The sequence below is a fragment of the Thunnus albacares genome, chromosome 18, assembly GCF_914725855.1.
Source record: "Thunnus albacares chromosome 18, fThuAlb1.1, whole genome shotgun sequence".
Taxonomy (NCBI): Eukaryota; Metazoa; Chordata; class Actinopteri; order Scombriformes; family Scombridae; genus Thunnus; species Thunnus albacares.
In genome coordinates, this window is record NC_058123.1 from 29471805 (window position 1) to 29488390 (window position 16586).

Genomic DNA, 16586 nt, shown 5'->3' on the forward strand with positions numbered 1-16586 from the left:
TGATAGTACCGTGTCTATGGTAAATAAGGAAAACTGTCTCCCATCTGTTCTGTGGTATCCTGCAGGCTGTGACTGACCTCTGCAGCTGATTGTGGTTTCACTGCTCTGATTAGAGTATACACATTGAAGCTGCAGTAAAACTAGGTGATTGCAGTGATGGTGTTCCTGTGGTTTATGGTCATATGTGCCTTTCTCTCTGGATATGTGTTTAATATAGTGTCTGTGTGCAGTGCAGAGGACAGATGTACTGCCACTTCATGAGCCGCAGCAGCAGAGAGAGAAGCAAGGTAGAGAATGCTAAATGAATCAAAGCCTTTTCAGCCTGAAATAATGAATCATGTCTTTGAACCAAATGTAAGACTGCTACTGAAACTAAAGGCATACTGAGTGCAATATTTCCCATGTAAATAGTATGAACATATTTCAAAATAATTCAACTAAATTGAACTCAATTTATTTCAGGAGTATTCACTCCTATGGAACTTATCATAATTAAATGCATGCATGCATCATGTAAAAGTAGAGAACAAGACAGGGCCTTTTTGTTTAAGCTGATCTTTAAATGTTTAAATTACCACAAAATAACTGATGAACAGTAACGCACTGCATCTCTGTCCCATCATCATTTACAAGCGTTCTCTAACACTTTGCTGTGCCTTTTTTGTTCTAAATGGTCTTATAACTCCAATAGTGTCAGGCAACAACTAACTTATGGGACAACAAAATGTTATTTCTTTAATGACTTAGAATACCATCATACTCAATAATAAATAAAAATGTCTTGACAACTCTGAAGGAGCTCAGGATTGATCCTGAGAGTGGCAGTTTTATTCCAATTTCAGTAGTGCAGTGACACCTGTACTAGATGTAGTACATCAGTGAAAACACTTTTTTCGTTATGAATTGGAGAAGGAGGTTACGCTTCAACAATGGGATTCTCAGTGGAGTGCTAAACCCAAAATCCAGTAGGCATGTTCCAAAAATATTAAAAAAAGGTAGCACATCTCAAATTTCCTAGTCAAGGAGGACTAAATACTAACATTTCATTAGTTTATTTGACTCACATCACATTAGAAAAATATTTACACGGAAGTGTATTTCGTTGTGTTTGTTGCGTTTTGTCATGTGCTGAGATATTTCTCCACCTCTCTCCGATACTCCAAGATAAATTCCGCTCTGTTCCATTAAAATACCAGTTTTTGAGCACCAAAAAGCTGAAGCCCTGAATGATTGGTCCTAACAATGTATGTTTTTTTTATTAGTTTCAAAACCCACGTAGGGGAGAATGGGGTAAATAGAGCCAGTGGGTAAAATGAGCCACCCCCTTTATCTAGGTAATCATAAACAAAAGTAATCATGTGACCACAAATTAAGAAAGTATAGTTCACATTACTCAATCCATCTTGGACTCAGAGAGTTGTAAGCAAAACAGAGCAAATAAAATGATTTTTGTCATGCCAAGTGAATTCATCATGTTACTAAAGTTATCATCTTGTATCTTAATTAAAACACATCAGTTTTGGACATTATTACATGTTAATTTAAGTCAGTGTGAGCAAAATGCAAAATGCCCCTCAAAGCATAACAGAGCCACCAGATCCCTTCACTGTAGGGGTCAAGGGGGTGGTGGTTTTTCCTTTAATTTGTCACCTGTCTGTATACAGAAAAGCACATTTACACATACATTCTTTCTGTAGCTCAGATCACACTTTAATCTTTACTGAAAATGTTTAGGTAACATGTTGTGTAACAGGATACAAACATATCATTTTACTTAAAAGTATAAGTTTTTGCCTTTGTTAAATTGATGGCATTGATAAAGTACAAAATTATCTCAAATTTGTTTGACTTTGTGTAATTTTTATATCAATATTTAATGGTAGCACTATTTACCCGTAGAGCGCTCAATTTACCCCATCCTTATGCTCATTTTACCCCTACCTTGGGTCAAGTTGTGGCATTTGACTAACTTTTTTTGATGGCTCATTGTTCTAAAACCATAATAATTAGATAACTTGTTTTAATTTCCATGGGTACACAACAACCTGAGGTATATATAGTAACTATTATTTGAAACAAAAACACTTTAATTTTGCAGTAAAATCATCAAATGTAAAAAGTAGTTCATGTTACCTCGTTCTCCCCTACATAAAAACCAGGCACGTGCACGTGATATGACGTGATATATATATACGTGTCCTTAGTCCACTGAAATACAATATGAAACATAACTGGCAAATAAGATAATCCGCAGATCTGCAGCCTTTTTATTTTAAAATGTTAACTGCATTAATTAATGAATTAATTAATTTGAAAACACCTTACAGTCTCCTGCCTGTATGAGAATAACAAAATGAGGGGGAGGTGGAGTGCTAAACTGTCTTCATATCGTACAAAGTAAGTTTATTTCTTGTTCATATAAAAAAATATTGATTAGTAAACCAAAACAATGAGCTTTCACGTTACACACTATCATTTGATCCATTGTACATTTAAAAGTATTGATTAGTGCTTGTTTTGGCTCACTGTTAACAGGTTGAAGTTACTTTTGGTGAGCATCAGTCAAGTTTTGTTTGAGAAAAGTTCCTTCTCCACTCACTCACTTTTTCCAATCTCCCAGTCCAAATGGATGCCATCTACTATCGGCCAGAAGAGGGTGAAAGCTCTGGAAAAAGCTAGTTAGAGGACCTTAAGTTTAGAATTATTTTATATTGGTTTTGGTCACTTGCATTATTGTAAAAACAATTGCCCACACAGTCCATAATTATTCATACAAACAGTACCATAAAGATGGTATTTTTGTATAAATAACTATGGATTTCCTTAGAGATCAGCCTCCTCTCTTCTACTACATAAACACAGCCTGGTGTTTATGTGCCCAGAATGCAGAGTAACACAGCCATCTCCAACCAGTCCACCATTCTGAAGCTGTTCAAGTGATTAACAGGCTCCTTTTATTCCTCCTGCATTAGCCTGCTTTATTCTGACCTGATAGAAAGTGCATACTTCCTTTTCCCCAGGCAGTCTGGCCCTGTGTGACAAACAGTGGCGAGGATTGGGGGTGGGGGAGGAGACAAAGAGGAGGAGGAGATTAGAGATACTAAGATGCACATGTAAAACCCTCCTGCATTCAAGTCTAGCATCCTGGTACCTTTGTGAAATCTGACCTAGATTGAAAAAAGGCCAAACTCCAGGAGCTTGGGGCTCCTCATCCGCTCGCCGGAGAACAGACTAGTCTCTTTCATTGGCCTATTTAAGATGGCCGTGAACAAAAAAGACTGCACTGTGATGGTCACAAGGCTAGATACATCACAGTTGCAGGATTGCACAGTTTTTATTCTACTGGATATTCATCATGGAGAAAAAAAAAAAAAACCTCATAAAAAAGACCCCATAATGTTATCCTTCATCTGCTATTAACTACGGTGCTGAACAAAACTAAATAGCCAGTGTAACTTCTACATACATGTATCTTCACATGTAGACACAAGAAGACATAAAAATGTTCAAAAGCTTCCTCACACCTCTGCACCAAGTGAGATTTCAGGAGGAAAAGAGTCAGTCACAAAAAGAAAAAGTCATGAGCCAGTAATTTGAGCTGCCAGTTGTTGAGAGTTGGCTCGGCTCTGACCCTCCACACTGGGGAGGGATTGGGACCGAGATGTTTTTCCATCTATTTAGTGATTACCCAGTCTACCAGGCATGGTGCGCTCATGGGAACAGAAAACGCCTTTCACACTGATACGGAGGATTCCCGGTGAGAAAAAACATCTGTAGCGTCCCTCTAGTTTTCCACGCTGAGTGGGAATGTGTGTCCTCCTCCAGAGATTTATTGGCATATTACAATAAAACTATCTCACCAATCAACAGTGTCTTTGCATGGGGATACCATGCTTTATAGAACCTGCACCACAAATCATCTGTTTGCTTCTTTAAGCTGCACTCCCTGATTTTGTTGTAGTGCCCAATAGCGTTCCCACACTTTAAAATGTTGGAAAGTCAGGATATCTCAGTCACTATTTAATCTCTCTTGTGATACCCAAAATCTTATGTATGTATGGAACTAAATGTCTGGAGCACTCTTTTAAGTTCAGTTGTCCATCCAACAATTTCAAAACCCATCTGGCTCAAGAGATACTTGACGTCATAAAGTACTGCAACAATAATAATCACAAAAAGAAAATCCGCTCATGTGTGACGACAAAGACTTCTTAGACACCAGAGATATTTTGTGTTGTAAATGGAAATTAAAACAACTACAGTAGAACTTTAAGAGAAGTGAGGGATTCATTCATTATTCTTTTTCCCTCCTGAACTGTCTTACTGGGTTTCTGGTTTCTTCATTTAGCCCTGACAATGTACAGACATATTGTCTTTTATATCTTGTGCATTAGGGTGTAAAATACTTACACAAGATCTGTTTAAATCATTTATGTGCAGCTAGACTGAACATGAGGAGTGCATTTGGGGGCAGTAGAATACTGTAGGTGTTGAAAGAAACCAAGTGGAGGCAGAAGCAAAGAGCTGACTGAATTTCAAGGGTCAGAGTGACTCAGGGATAGAGGTGTAAGCGAGCAGAATCTGAAAGAGCACAGACGCAGACAGAAGAGTCTGTTTGGAATAAACACATACATATACTGTACGGAAATATATATACATAATATAATGATTACAGGTACTGTTTATACCGTTTATATATTATACTGTGAACATTTGCACATTCTTCACTTACACTTTCACTTACTATATTTTATTTTTTAATTGTAAAATTGTATTATATGTTTATATCACCTGTTTTTTGTGGTACTTGTATTTTCTCTTACCTTCTATTTTTTGATTATTATGCACCACTAATTCCTTGTATGTACAAACCTATTTGGCAATAAACCTGATTCTGGTCCTCACTTTAAGCACAGAATGGGACTTAACCTATCACTGATCATCCTGGAATCTGTGTGGTGCACATAGTTAGCAAAAAGGAAAACAAATCTTGCCGACAATTATGTTTCCTCATACTCAGGGAGTGTATACACACACACACACACACACATATATATATATATGTACTGAATATACATAGTTTAAACCTCAGCTGACTTTTGATGATCATATAAAACATCTGTGCAAAACCTCTTTCTACCATCTCAAAACTCTCTAAACTCTCTCTAACCCTGTCAGATGCAGAGAAACTTCTGTTCCTTTATCTCCTCAACACTGGACTACTGCAATGTGCTCTTCACAGGGATCCCTGGCAGAAGCACTGAGAAGCTCCAGTACATTCAGAGCAGCACTGCCAGGATCCTGCTGAGAGCGTGAAAATACAAACATATAACACCAATTCTGTCTTCATTGCATTGGTTCCCAGTCTCCTTCAGGGTTGACTACAAAGTCCTGCAATTCACATACGGGAACTGATCTCACCACAAACCTCCACCTGCACCCTCAGATCTGCCAGCAGATTGCTCCTCCAGGCCCCCAGTACCAAGCTCCGCACCGTGGGGGATCGAACCTTCTGCTCTGCTGCACCAAGCTTGTGAAACAGCCTTCCTAACCATCTGAGGGCAGCACAGACCCTCATCTCTTTTAAAAATGGCATAAAAACCTTTCTATTCAGGGTGGCTTTTTCATCTTAACTCTTGTTATTTTCTTTATGTTGTGTGTTCTATGTTATCAATACTGTAGCACTATGGTTTCACTATGAATGAAAAGTGCAGTACAAATTAAATGATGTATTATATATGTATTAAAATCTGAAAAAACTGGAATATAAAGGCTGACAACAGGTCACCAAAGCATGACAAAGTAAAGTACTGTAGGTCTACTGACTAACATATGTCAGAAGGGGATTTTATGCAGCGACTCTCTAAAATATACAGTATATGTTGTTGTTGCTGCTATATTCTCACAGCTGAACTTGAGGCCTCCTGAGCATCTTGTGTTGTTGTCATGTGTACTAAATCACAAGCTCCATCGCCCCAGGTCATTTCCTACCACACAATTGTCTCCTATTATTCCTGCTTCCCCCTGAACGCAGCCATCCCCCATTTCCTGTTCTTGGCCCCTAAATTGATCCTCAGACATATTGTTGGGGCCCGCTGACCTGTAAAACACAGTTACAATACATCTGACTCTTTGGAGGCTCTTGAGGAAATTAAAGATATGTTACTAAAGGGGATGGGGAATGCACAGTGACTTAGTGCTGTGAGTCACTGACCTAATACAGCTGATACATTGGCTGTATCCTAATCCTAATCCTCTTTCCTCCTAGAGCAAAAAAATACATTTTTTCAAATGTCCACAATAAATCCACAATATTAAATAATTACAAGTTCTCTCATGACTGGCTGAGAACATCCCCCACAGTTCTCAGACATGAACAGTGGAATAAACAACTATCAATCTATTATACTCTGATGCTGTGTGACAGGGCTCAGCTCAGGTAGCTGTCTGGGCCAACGCCTGGTATTGATCTGTGGACTGACTGGACTGACTAATTAGTCACAGACCAGTGGTTACTGGGAAGGAGGAGATTAGACACTGAGCTCAGAAAGCACACACTAGTTACCAGACAGGATGATGTGGTGATCTGTGTTGAAATCGAAATATAAATGTATTGATTTTTGATAAGGAGGGTGAATCCTTTTTCGGTCCAGAGTCTGCAAAGCCTCAACACAAATCACAGGTCAAAAGGACATTTTTTAAATGTTTAACCTGATTAAATCACTGAACATGATTTTGGGGCAACATATGTGAACACTGCTGAGTTATAATAACCCAGCATGTTAATCAGGCCCAAAGGGACAGTAGGTTCCAAAGTTTTCAAAAGTTTGAATTAACAGATGAATCTTAATGAGACTTTATATCAGAGAAGTGATGTTACAGAGGGGAAATCAGCCATTTTACTGGCAGTTGAAATACTAAAAAGACAAAGTGCAAACAATGCTTGACTCAAATTCAAGTCTTGGAAAAAAATGTGGTGAGACTGTTTGTCTTAACTGGATTATTCAGAGCAGTAGTGTTCAGTCACTATAGTAATGTCATCCACATGTTTTTCCTTCTCTTCTCCTTTCTTCCCTTTTTCATCTCTACTCCTTCTGTTTAGACCAACATTTTTTATTAATTACCAATGACTTGTATTTGTACCAACTTTTACGTTTGCACAGTGTGTATGATGGTAGCGACAAGTACCTCTTTTGTTCGTTGCTTCTAATTAAGTGAAAAAGAAGTCAACAAAACCAAACAGAACAATGCAAAAAAAGAAAAGGAGCACACAAAATGCAGATGGCCTCATGGTTCCCACAACATACTTCTTACTCCAATGATCAAAGCAAAACTGTGTAACTTTTAAATATGTAAAAAGTAAATTCTTTCTCATAAAAACAAACGTTTGATTTCTAAGCAATAGAAATAATGCAGCACACCTACTGCTGCTACAGCCTGTTTTCTAAAGTGGTCAGGAGCATCATATCTGTGTTCCCAAAACAACCAGGTGTGAACAAAGACACACGGTGGAATCAGGCAAGATTAACCCTTCATGGTCCAATAATAATGCATTGGAAAGAAGCAAAGTCTGCTTTACTCCATCAGTAACAAAACTTCTAACACCGGCTTCTGTTCTGCATTAGTTATTGCTGTAGTGCGGTTTCATGTGGGGATTACATGTTTCTGTTATTCCTTTTTGTGGCCGCGATTGAACATTCAAATATTCCTAAATTACACAACTACATCTTAGTCTGGCATAGCTGGGTTTGTTTTTGTCATATTTACCACTAATAGTAACCACACATATTACCAGACATATCTGTTGTGTTTTCATTTATTTATCAGCCCTTGATCAGCCCCTTGGTGAATTACGGTCGTTCATTAGCTTGTCATCACACCAATTTCTAATTTATCTGGTTATTAAAAGAGCCACAGAGTTACATGCTAGCACCTATGAGGCTTTGTATCTTCTGTGGTGTGTGAAGATGATGTGGATCATAAAGTTAGTGGGGCATATTACATGTTAGGGAACTCATTATCTTGATTGATCGACAATTCAGTCAATTATGATGCTTGCTGTAAGAGCAGCTAGACCTCTTCCCACAATATACTTGTATGCATTCAGAGTGATGACTCCCCCAGACCAATACAGCTGCAGGGTACCAGTGTGGTATCTATGTGTATACTGTATATCTATGGTTCAGATGTTTTTGATCATAGTAATCAGATCAGACATAAACCTTCAAAAAGTGCTTCTTCCTGTTAGAGTGGTGCAGATATCAATAGATTTGAACACACCAGCATCCTGTCATTACCCTGTGTGGGAGCAGAAGCCACCGTTGCTGCTGCTCAGCAAAAGTTACATAGTCTCGCTTAAAACATCAAGTTTCCAAGTCATTAATTCTTTCATTAAATTCCTATTGACAAGAGAAACTTCTTTTTTATAGACAAGTGCTGTGTGTGAGAGAGCAGACAGACAGGCCAGGCCTAGTGGGGCCCAGGGGAGCCCCGGGGCCCAGACACAACAATAAGCTCCTTTATTACAGGCTGAAACTGAAGACAGCAGGGGCACACCCTGTGGGCTCCTCATGCATATCAGCATATAGGCCTGCATGGAGACACATTCACAGGCTCATAAGCAGACACAAAAATAACCTCCAACAAACACTGAGTGGAAGTTTGTAAAAACAAAATAGCTCATGTTTCAACTGATAGCTATTAAAGGCCCCAAAAACAAACAACAGTCTTAATGTGTTAATGAGTGGATGCTACAACTGTAGCAAATATGCAGCGCTAACGTTAGCCTGGGGACATATGTTGATATGAAGTCTGGGACCTTTGAAGTGTCAAATGATAGTGAGATGAGGGTCCAGCAATCTCACAAGACACATGAGGGGAAAGGACTTCCCCAGCTTTGACACAGACACTTATAAGACTGAACTTCCAGTGTTTTATGTCAAATCCATTTCAAGAACAAACTGACAAACATACTCCAAGTGTTAAAGCTGAATGTCATCAGACCAAGTCATCAGCCTAAAATGTGACACCAACAGAGAGGTGAGACTAACAACGTGTCTATACTGAAAATGTTTTCCAATTTGTGGTTTTTCATTATTCATAAAATGTGGTGGATTTGCAGTCTAATAATAATAACGCTCATAATCAGTTATTTTATAGGCTCTTTGTGACACATAATATATATACATAAGACGCATTAGTATCTGTCAGTCTGTATAACATCAGTGTTGAATTGGAAAGGAACTAAACGGCAGCATTTTATCTTTTTTTTTCCTTGATCTGGACCAAATGAACTACGGGTGTGAAAGAACCCTAAAACATCTGCTGATTGGATGTTTCCTACAGAAACACTGGTTGGGTTGTAGCTAACCTCTCCTCTCTCTCTCGTATGTAAACTTTTTTACTTTTTTATCAAAGAGCTACACTTTTTTCCACACAGATTTTACCAGTAACCTAACATTGTCTATGACATATACATCTAAATAATAAATAACTTTTATTTCCAGAACCTTGAATGCCTAAAATAATCCCTCCCATTTCACAACTATACTGGTCTAATTTAACATGAATCCTCACTGTCTAATGTCTCCACTCCAACATGCTTTTTCAGATAGAGATGCATCACATTAAAGAAGTAACGACAAAATTTCATGAGCCATTTAACAAATAAATTTAAGTGTTTCCACAAGAACACATTCCATTCAAGAAAAGAAGCGCTGACCATTGTTAAGGGCAACACACACCGGCAGTGTGTGTTACCAGTGTGTGTTGCCCTGCATAACATGCATCAACCTTTTCCCAGCATCAATGTGTGCCAACTGTTCAAGAAAGCAGCAATTTAGTCCCATTTGCACTCCAGATATGCACATCCTGGCTACTGGACCTCCATTACTTCTTCCATTCCATTTGGTGTGTGCTACAGTGGTCCAACTGATGAAATGTGATGAAATGACGTAATGCTTCACAACACAAATCTCAGGATCCTCTGGTTGAAAGCTTCAGAGAACAACTGAGCTGGTAAACATGAACAAACTTTAATGACATTATCTCAAAGAGAGTGGCTTGTTGGAGGTTGTGGTATTCACACATGAAGAAAAGTGATAGTTAAATGTAGTGTTGATGGATGGACACTGTTGTCCCATAATGCAATGTGCTACAGAAAAGGAGGGACTATTCGCAGCTGGTAAAAAGTGAAAAGTGGCAGCTGGTGGGCGACGGCTGCAGAGACAGTGTGCAATGGATCATGTTGATGTCTGAGTGAAGGACAGAACTGTAAATGAGCCACTGTGCAGCCTAATTCAATTAAAAATGATGTCAGTCTGAAGTGTCTGTTGAGCGTTGCCAGAGCACAGTGGAGGGAGCACAAGTTCAAATATACACCTACCAACACCCCTAAAGTATCTTCTATGTCTGTTTTAAGATTTTTTTTTCTTTCACTTTGGTAGTGATGGTGGAGAGAGTCGGGGGGGGGGGGGGGGGGGGGGGCAGTGGAGAGAGAGGGGATGACATGAAGCAAGAGGTTGGATTCAAACCAAGCCCCTGTGGTAAGGACCCCCTCTACCAAGTGAGCTCCCAGGGAGCCCCTAGTATGTTGTTGCTTTACAAAAATGTAAACACTTATTGAGTGGAGATATTTAGGTCACAGCCGACTGTGCACTGAGTTCCTTGTTGGCTTTAGTTTATTTAGGTTAAAAAATAGACGCAGATAGAAACTAAACCAAAATACCTCTGGGATGAGTGTCCATCACAGTCTCAATGAAAGGTTCCTCTCTGTTATCATCTGCAGCATGCCACTCTCATGCACCCATATGTGTACTGTCCTCCTCCCGGACTGCCTTCAGACAGGCTCATGTTAGCTTAGACTCACCTTCTTGAAAGTAGGCAACCAATCAATGACAAAGCACAACTTTTGGGGGGAATGTATCTACAAAGTAGCTAGTAACTAACTTTCAGATGTAGTGGAGTATAAAGAGCTTATTTTAAAAACTGAAATGTGGTGGAGAAGAAGAAAGAAAGTAGCATTATAATACAACTACCTCAAAATTAAATGCTAAATGTATTTATAAAAGGTAATTTTTCTCTCATTCACTCATTCTACCATTCAAGGCACCATTCAAGAAATGCAGACAGGAAGAGCTGGGAATCAAACCACCAACCCAACAATAATAGACGACCCGCTCTAATGATTGTACCCACCAAAACTGTACTTGAGAACAATACTTGAGTAAATGTACAGTATGTATGTATGCATGTCTGAGGCAGAAAAGCTCAGAGCCATGAGAACAAACAGTGTGTTTTGCTCATGTAGCATGTCTGGCTGTTGCTGTGGTGCAATGCAGCAGTCAGTAAGATGATACAGGGGTCTGTTTTTCCTCTTCAGTTCAGAATACTTTCATAGAAAACCAGAGTCACACACACAAAGGCATGCCTGCTCACAGACAGCAACAGCTGGAGGACTTACCGCTGGAGCAGTTGGAGCCCCCCCAGCCCGGCTCACACTGGCAGGTGTTGGGGGCCATACAACGGCCGTGAACACAGCTCTCCGCACAATGAGCTGGACATGGAGCAGAGAGGAAGATACCAGAGGGATCAGTACAGTCACAGAGACTTCTAAAACAGATATCTGCATTAGAATTAGTCAAGTAGGTGTAAATAAAAACAATATGGTGATCATCAAAAAGCACAACCAGCACTACAAATATATAAGAATTAAATGTCTCAACACTCCACTTGACTTAATCCTCAAAAGCCTTACATTTTGCTTCGGTCCCCCAAAACAGGATTGGACCACTTAGTTTAAAGGTATGTCAGTCATATTATAAATAATTTTACTTAATTATACCCAGAATCCTTTCAGTGGAACAGATCAGATTAAACTGGTTTTCAACCAGACTTTGTGTCTCCACATATCCAAAAGTTATGTTTCCTGCTGCAAGAAGACACTGTTCAACATAGATCACAGTTAACGAGGTCCTCTTGTCACATTGACAGCTGTAGAAACTACTAAAAAGCAACAGGGGCACTGAGTGTGAGCTGGCTTACTTACTTACTGCTGATTTAACATGTTTTTTGATTTGGTTTGTTTTTTTGACAGCTTGGGGGCTGAACTACAGAACAAACTGAAATTCTTCAAGTTTTTTCTTTAAGAATGAGTTAAGTTTACTTAAGTAAACAGCTGCCTGCTGTAGGACATCAGGTTGATGAGAGTGCTGAGACTTAACCAAACAGTAAAGTTGCAGGCTAAACAATGAAAAAAAGAGCTGAAAAGAGCTGATTTAATTCCAATTTTGAGATTACAGATGTTTTTAACTAGATTGTTTTTTAATTGCACTTATAACGCTGTGGAGGAAAAAGAAGAAGGAGGAGAAATCAGCTGTGTGTATACTTTCACCAGCAGACATTTGTAGTGTAAATGTGTTGCTAAATCTCTACATCTACCATCACTGTTCCATCACATTTTGAAATAAACACATTTCATTAACTTTTTGATTCTAATGTATAGCAGGCAAAATGACTCCTTCCAAAGTAAAAGTCCTAAATTTAACCAATTGGATTTACTTTCCAATCTGACTGCAATGTTGCCTGGAGTATTTGGCAAATCCTCCTTCCTCCAGTTCTGTGCCGAGGAGCTCAGTGAGATTCTCAGAGCAGCATGTGATATTGCTGATACAACAGAGTCTTTTCACACCAAAATAAATTCCCCTCTGAACTCCCGGGGCACAATATCCCAACGCCTGCATGAATCAAACTGTGGTCTCAGTCTCCACCAAAGCACACAGATATTATTACTTTTTTTATCACCAGTTACTTCCACTGTAATAACAGCAGGCTGTGTGTTCACATAATGCTTTCATTTACTGAAAGAGCGAACTGAACAACAGTTGTTGTTTTGCCACTGGCCACTGCGGCTTCACACCTGTCGCTGCCTGCTGGCTACTGACAGAGAGGGGTGGGGGGGTGGGGGTGGGGGTGGGGGGGTGCACAGTAGCCTCACTGGCAAGTGAGGTCACTGTAATGACAACAGAAATTGAGGATACAGGTTCCGTTTTGTTCTGAGAAGTAACAGTCATTCAGCTGAACCATGTTTTCCAGTGTCCTCAGCATGTAGTAGCAGTATGTAATCACATGTCACTCCAAAATCTTACACAGGTGTTTAGTTGGGTTGAGCTGTGGTTATACTCATCAAACCATTTAGTGATCTGCATCGCATTTGTTCTATTACCACACACTTTTATTTGTCACCCATCTGTGTGTTACGAAATGACAAACATCTGCTATCTATTTGAATAATAAAAAGAGTGATCAAAGCAATAAATAATTTGTTCAAATGACCTGTTCTGCATTACATGAGACCACACTCTTCATACAAGTACGAGAAATTAGTTTCTGTTTATTCTGCGTGTAAATAGAAAAAAGCGTGTCTGCTTTGACAGATTGAAATAGTTGGCTGTGTGAGCACCAAAGTGATGAAAAAAAGTGTTTTCTTAACAAAAGTGAGCATTTTATCCTTATAGTTACACAAACACACCCTCTGTTTACCATGATAACAAAGACTATAACAATGAGATAGTTCTGTCTCAGTAACCTCTGTCTTTCTACAAGTGTCTTCCTCTTTATCACTTTGGTGGTCACTATTTATCCTCTTCTATCTTTATGCTTCATGCTTTATATTTTAAAATCAAGTTTGAATGGTGTCAAATTAAGCAAAGGAATGTGTGTCCCATAAGTTAAGTTTCAATTTCTCACAATGTGACTGTTTTTGGATTTGGTGGTGGTACAATGGATCAATACAGCTGTACAGGTGTGTGTGTGTGTGTGTGTGTGTGTGTGTGTGTGTGTGTGTGTGTGTGTGTGTGTGTGTGTGTGTGTGTGTGTGTGGTCCAGGTATTCCTTATGTTTTGGGGATGTATATCTGTTTAGGCAGTCATGTTGTGGGTACTCACCTCCCTTATGGGGACAAAAAGCAAGTCCCCTTAACGTAAAATCAATATTTTTAGGGTGAAGACTTGTTTTAAAGTTAAGGTTAGTTTACGGTTATGTTGAGGTTAGGGTAAGGGTTAGGGTTAGGCATGTGGTGATCATGGTTAAGATTAAGGTAAGTCTCCAGGAAATTAATGTAAGTCAATGTAATGTCCTCTGAAGTGATGGAAACATGACTGTATGTATGTGTGTGTGTGTGTGTGTCACTCACGAGCACAGATCTCTCCATTCTCATAGAAGCCTGGGCAGCACTGGGACTTTCTCCGGTACATGGTCTTCTCTCCTCTGCGATAGGCTGTCCGATAGCTCACCCTTCACACAGACAGCAAGTGAGGTCACATAAGGGATCAGACACTCATTACAGGAAATGCTATGAGATGCATATGCACTGTCTTTCTTCATATTGATGTGACCTGTTGGTAAAGTGTATTTTGTGGTTGTATCATGTGATTTAAATATTTATCTATATATGAATCCAGATTAACTCTGTCCTGATGAAGACCCTGTGAGATCAATGTCTGTCAGTCATGCATAAATAAACACAGGATTTAAATACACAGAACTTTTCAAATTGGAAATAAATCACCTTAATCTACTTGAATGTGTGTTTTGTTTCTGCACTGTGTATCACCCTCTCTCTCTGAAACATTTTATCTAACTCTGTTGCATTCATTTTAAAGCATAAAGTAACATTCATCAGTTCATCCATTCACCAGAGACGGTGATGAGTCTGCATAGAGGCAGGAGGTCAGCAGCTGGCCCTCTAGTGCAGTCACAACAACCTGGAGCTGAACATGTTCAGAACTGTGGAGATCACAATGGACTTCAAGAGGAGCCCCCCACCACTGCCTCCCTCACCATACTCCACAGGTTACTGGGATCTACAATCTCCCAGGACCTGAAGTGGCAGTCCAGTATCAACACAGTCATCAAAAAGGCCCAGAAGAGGATGTACTTCCTGTGCCAGCTCAGGAACTACAACCTGCTGATTCAATTTTACACTGCAGTCATTGAGTCTGTTCTCTGTACATCCATCACTGAAACAGTTTCACCTGTATATAGTCATTCCTTAATATATTTCTGAAGATTATTGTGTTATTTTGCGTAAGTACATTGAGAGCCACTAAACCGGAGTCAAGTTCCTTCTATTCGTAAACATACTTGGCCAATAAAGATGATTCTGAAGATGTTCTAAAGATGTAATTTGAACAAATGCACCTATGTAGGTTCACAGTCCAGCTGATTTCACCTCAGTTTGGTACTCTAGAAGCAGCTGACACACACTACCATCAGCTGATTGCATCAACAGCCACAACAGACTGTGCACAGTTTCTGAATAGACCTGAAAAGTTCACCATGACTGAGTATCTCCAGGTTTGAGAATTAACATGATGTATAAATCTTGTATTACATTTTATATGGTATATAAATGTCAGCTGGCTGGCTAGGGCCTTTTCTATGTGGATTCCAAAGTCATGCAGGGTAGTCGGAATTGTGTGAGAGTGGTTGTCTGTGTATGGATGTCAGCCCTGTGGCAGACTGATGACCTGTTCAGGGTCTTACCCACTGCATGCTGGGATAGGTTCTAGCCCCCTGCCAGTAAGTAAGTAAGTATGTTTAGATGATGGACAGATGACAGATAGAAGGATGGAAATACAGTATATCTCAAGAACTTTAAATAATTCACTTCCATACAGATACAGTGGTGGCTGTGGATCAGGAGGTAGAGTGAGTCGTCCACTAATCGGAAGATTGGCAGTTTGATTCCTGGTTCCTCCAGTCTGCATGTCGAAGTGTCCTTGGACAAGATACTGAATCCCAAATTGCTCCTGATGGTTGTGCCATCAGTGTATGAATGTGTGTGAATGGTTAGTTTCCTCTGTTGGGCAGGTTGGGACCTTGCATGGTAGCCCCTGTACCCATTCAGCGTATGAATGTGTGTGTTTTCCTGCCTTACAAGCAGCTACTGTTGTATGAAAATCAACTTGTAGAGACTTGAAATGTGCATGAGTTAGGATGACAGAGGGTCTTGAAATGGGAGAACGGAGGAGTTGGAGGTGAAGAGTGGCATGAGATGAAGTTGAAGAAAACTGTCCATTAAATTAGGATAGAGGTTAAACTGCAGTAGACTGAACAGAACTAATTGTCACCACATAAGATTTTAGTAATCAGCCAATCAGCAATGACGTATTTTCTGTAAAACAACTATATATAACACCCATAACACCCGATAACACCCAATGTGCTTTTGTGTTTGTCAGTTCTCACTGTGTAGTGATGCGGTTAGTAGTGTAGACTGTTTATTCAGTATTATGACACCACAATAACATAACCTAGACAAAAGGGGAATTGTTGGCAGAAAGATCAAAAATACTTGGGTTATAACATGCAAAAACAGTAGTTTGGCCCTTTAATGAACAACTACTTTCTCCAAACATACAAACACACATATTCTCCTTTATATCTGGCCTCAGTGATGTGGTCCTCACCTGTGTCTGGTGCACTTGAACCAGTTGAGGATGTCGGTGCAGCTGGTGTAATAAATCTGATCAAAAGGATGGGCATATGACTCCTGCACTGTCACAGAGTAACTGAAACCACAGGAA

At 39.6% G+C, this 16586-nt stretch overlaps 1 protein-coding gene across 1 annotated transcript in view; it reads right to left on the reverse strand.

The window, feature by feature from the left end:
• Positions 1-16586, reverse strand: part of megf10 (multiple EGF-like-domains 10) — a 69041-nt gene that overhangs the window by 34146 nt on the left and 18309 nt on the right. Inside the window, exons 3-5 of the mRNA XM_044334423.1 lie at positions 16470-16571; positions 14192-14292; positions 11462-11554 (exon numbers count right to left, since the gene is read on the reverse strand). Of these exons, the coding sequence (XP_044190358.1) occupies positions 11462-11554; positions 14192-14292; positions 16470-16571 (296 nt within the window). The remainder of the gene's footprint in view (positions 1-11461; positions 11555-14191; positions 14293-16469; positions 16572-16586) is intronic.